Here is a 4,130-nt window from a genome sequence, read left to right as displayed (position 1 = left end):
GAAATCGACATACATTGTTCTCCTGTCGTCAGTGTTTTTTGTGTTGTATTTGTCTCGGTTTTTGTAATGATGGTCTTTATAGTTTGATTAATTGTTTTTGTTTCTGAAGACTTGATTTCCAGTGACTTTAATTTATTGCATGCATCTTCAATTTTCTTGCATACATCTTTGTATTCAGAACAATCTTCCTTAAATTCACATTCTAATTGCAGACCTTTGCACTCTGCTTTGACTTCTGTATAAACCTTTAATGCTTCTGCTGCTACATCAAACGCTTCAACTTCTTTTTCTGTAATATTCACTTTTGTCTCCTTTTGTTCCAAATACCTTGATTGATTTTTCAAAGTTACATCTGTTTTTAAATTTATATTTCTGTAAGCATTTGCATTATAAGCTAGAATTAATGTTGCGTTATTTATGTTAGGATCTGTTTTTTGTTTGCTTGAAGTTAAAATAAGATTTGTATTCTTTAGTGCTTTTTTCGCTGCTTCGTTCAATTTTTCAACAATCTTTACATTTTCTTCTATTTCCGTTGCCATGCCATTTAATTTTGCCAATAATTTTGTACATCTTTCCTTTACATATTTTAGTAATTTCTTGCACAGTTCATTTTTAGTTGTATTATTTTTGGTATCAGTGTTATTGTTGCAGAAATTCTTGAATGTATCATTTTTCGTTTTATCCCAATGCAAACAGTGTTCATTAAGGGTTGATTTACATTTATTTTCGCTATTGAGACCTCCTCTTAATTCATACATAAGTTTCATTTCTTGTTCTTGTATTCTACGATAGGGTTCACAGCTCTCCTTTAGTTCTTTGCACTTTCCATTCTTTCCATTATTTTGTACAAGTATTTCACAGCTCAACATAAACTTATCACAATAAGGCTCCCATAAATCACATGTAGGACCCTTTATGTCTGCATCATCACTCTTCACTTGATCTAGAACGTCTTCAATATCTATGTTCCTTTCTAATACAGAACATTTAGATTTAATGTCTCTAGTAATGATTTGACAAGTAGTGACTAATTGTATACACGAAAAAATAAATCTTGTTCTCTTTTTTTTAGACCATTTATTACATTTTTCTGAAACTTTTTTTATACATGTATCTAAATTGCCTAAATTTTCTACTTTTTCTTCTAACAAAATTTCCTCTAATTCCTTAGCATTTTCCAAATGATCACATCGCCCTTTCAGTGTAAAACATGGTAAGTCGTTCGTTTTTGAATCATGTCCTAACACTTCACATTTCTCTTTTAGTTTTTTGCAGTCCTCTTTATCCGGAAAATCCCTTTTTTGATCCAGATCGTTTCTAAGCCTCTTACTTTGTTTTTCTATATCATTTGCAAGTTCCTTACAAGTATCCCATGGTTGTAAACATAAGTTTATTAATACTGGTTTTTTAATATTAGTTTCTTTTTTACACAAATTAAATAGTTCATTTACGCATGTTTTAAGCGAACTTTTAATCGTTAAGTTATGTAGTTTTCCCCTTAAATTGGTTTCTAATAGTTGATATTCCTTTCTAAAAACCCGCATCTTTAAACATGCTAATTTTGCATTACTGCATGCATTATCAAGTTTAATATTTTCTGAATTACAAGGTTTCTGTAAATAGAAGCATCTCGATTCCAAATTTGCGCAGAGTCGATCATCAAGGGTTGTAAATTGCTCGAACCATCCTAATAATGCAGCTTCTTCATAGTCTTTAGTGGTATTTGACAATGATAAGTCAGCCAATTTTAATTTAAAAGCATTACATCTAAGTTTCAATTTACTTTTTAGGGTAGTACATATTTCTTCTTTATTTTTACTCATTTCTTTTGTAATATTATCATATAAATATTTTAATTGAGGCAAAAGGTTGCAAAATTCATAACACTTATTAAGACGAGTTTTACATTCTTTCAAACTACTATTTGTTATTAATATTAAAAGATCAATCGTATCCTTTATTTTTGGCTTTCTAATTTCATCTCCAAATAATTCTTCTTTTCCTATCTTTTCCATTAGTGCAATGTTTTTTATTGGATTAAATGTTAAATTTAATAGTGTATATTTTGTCTGCTTTTCGCATTTTTTCTTTAATTTTTCACAGTTAGTCTGAATATTATCATCACAATTTGCCTCATAAAAATAACATTTTTCAAGTAATGAACTACATTGTGTTTTTAGGGTGTCATTGTGTGTAAATAAAAAGCTAATATCACTTTCAAGATTAGAGCATTGAGTATTCATCATATTTATAAGTTTTTGACATCTGTCTGAAGAATTTAAACAAAATTCCATTAGTTCATTACTTTCTTCCACTAGTAAAAGACATTTTTCATTAATAACTTTTTCACAAGTTTCTTTGTTTTTTAAATTTTTGCTTAATATTCTTAAAAGAATTTTTTCTGTTATTTCATTTTGTTTTTTTTTTCTACATCTTTCTCTTAATTTGTTGCATTTTTGTCTAAATTCCATTGGACATGCCCCTTCTAAAAACATACAGTTATCTTCTAATAGACAACTTTGTTGCCTTAAAAATGATTCTTTTATTATACTTTCAAAAACTTTCTCATATGTTGTACATGTCTGTTTAATCTTGCTTTTTAAATTATCGCACGTTTCTTTTATTTTCATCTCTTCACATGGTTTTTTCAATAAATAATGTAGATTTTTCGGGTTCAAATTCATGTCTTCCAAATTTTTACAATATTCCTTTAGTTTTATTTGACATTGATCGTTTAATGCATTTTCTTTTAAAATCAAAGCAAAAAATTTTTCTTCACTATATAGAAATGCATTAATTATACATTTTTCAACACTATTTGAAAGTTTTTATACCTTATTAAATCTGATAAAATAGATTTTTTATATATAAATTCTAAAAAAAATTAAAAACAAAAAAAGAAAAAATAAATACCAATATTTTCTGAAAAAACATATGATATACCAAGAGAAACAATTAACATAAATACTTTCATTTATAATGGTAATAAATAATGACTTTTTTAAAAATATTGTGTATTTGAACGAAATATAAAGAAAATAATTAAAAAATAATTTTATCAATTTTTATTTTAAAATAATCTAAATCATAAAAACATTTCTTAAGTAATAATAATTATTTCTTTTGAAATTTATTGATATTTTTAAGTGTTTTTTTAATTCTTAATTTTAATATTTTTGTTTTTAACTATTTATATACGTTTTGAGTGTTTTTAGTATCAATGAAGTTTACATTGTCTTTATTAGTTTTAAAAAATAATAGTTATTATTTAAATTATGATATTTTTAGTCTTTTATTTCTAAGTTGTTATATTTTCATATGATTGTTTTTGAAATTTAGATATTTTAGTTTTCCAAATTCTTTGTTCTTTTATATACTTTAATAATAAATTTTAAGATATTTAATTTTATTTAAAAATATTAATGATTTTAGATTTATAAATATTTTTATTATAAAATATTTTATATTTTATATTTTTGCCTTTTTTAAAGTTAAAATCTAAAATATTACAAAATAAACTATTTCGTTTTATAAATTTTCGTTTTTGATATTTTTATTAAGGTTTTTCTTAAATCATCATTATTATATATTGATAAATATTTTTCAAAATATTTTCCACAATTAAAATATATATATTTATACTTTAAGTAATGTCACATATAAAACACATAATTATGATTATTTGATTAACTTTATGTTTGTCTAAGTGTTCTCTAGGCTAAATATGACTAAATTAGAAATAAATGCAGGATAAATGTAAAAATGAATAAGTAAAAAATAAAATATAAAAAGAAAAGATTTATTAAATGAAAAATGAAAAAAAAATTCAATTATAATATTAATTTAAAAGTGTGAATAAAAATATAGCGTATTAAAAAAATGATTTATCATTAGATAACATATAAATAACAAATGATAGTATTTTTATAGTATTATTATTTATTTTAGTAAGATACTTATTTTTATGGATTTATTTAAAATATTGATTTCTAAATTAGTTTAAAGTTAAAATTAGAACATTTTAATTCTTTTTATTTTATTAAAAATAATATAATTAATAAAAATATTTTTTTTTGAATTTTTATTTCATTATTTTTATACATTAAGTCAATACCTTGATTTTTTTAGGG

General features: G+C 23.4%; 1 protein-coding gene across 1 annotated transcript; it reads right to left on the bottom strand.

Moving 5' to 3' along the window:
- Positions 1–14: 14 nt before the first annotated feature.
- Positions 15–2,974, bottom strand: T551_03737 (uncharacterized protein; the record flags this gene model as incomplete). Its single annotated transcript, XM_018376000.1, has 3 exons — positions 15–2,778; positions 2,835–2,874; positions 2,914–2,974. Coding segments are annotated over 3 exons (2,865 nt in total), but the record flags the coding sequence as incomplete, so codon positions are not given.
- Positions 2,975–4,130: the final 1,156 nt, after the last annotated feature.

Source organism: Pneumocystis jirovecii (genome assembly GCF_001477535.1).
Source record: "Pneumocystis jirovecii RU7 chromosome Unknown supercont1.52, whole genome shotgun sequence".
In the NCBI taxonomy this organism is placed as follows: domain Eukaryota; kingdom Fungi; phylum Ascomycota; class Pneumocystomycetes; order Pneumocystales; family Pneumocystaceae; genus Pneumocystis; species Pneumocystis jirovecii.
The sequence above is the reverse complement of the archived record's forward strand: the minus strand, read 5'-3'. Positions and strand labels throughout refer to the sequence as shown.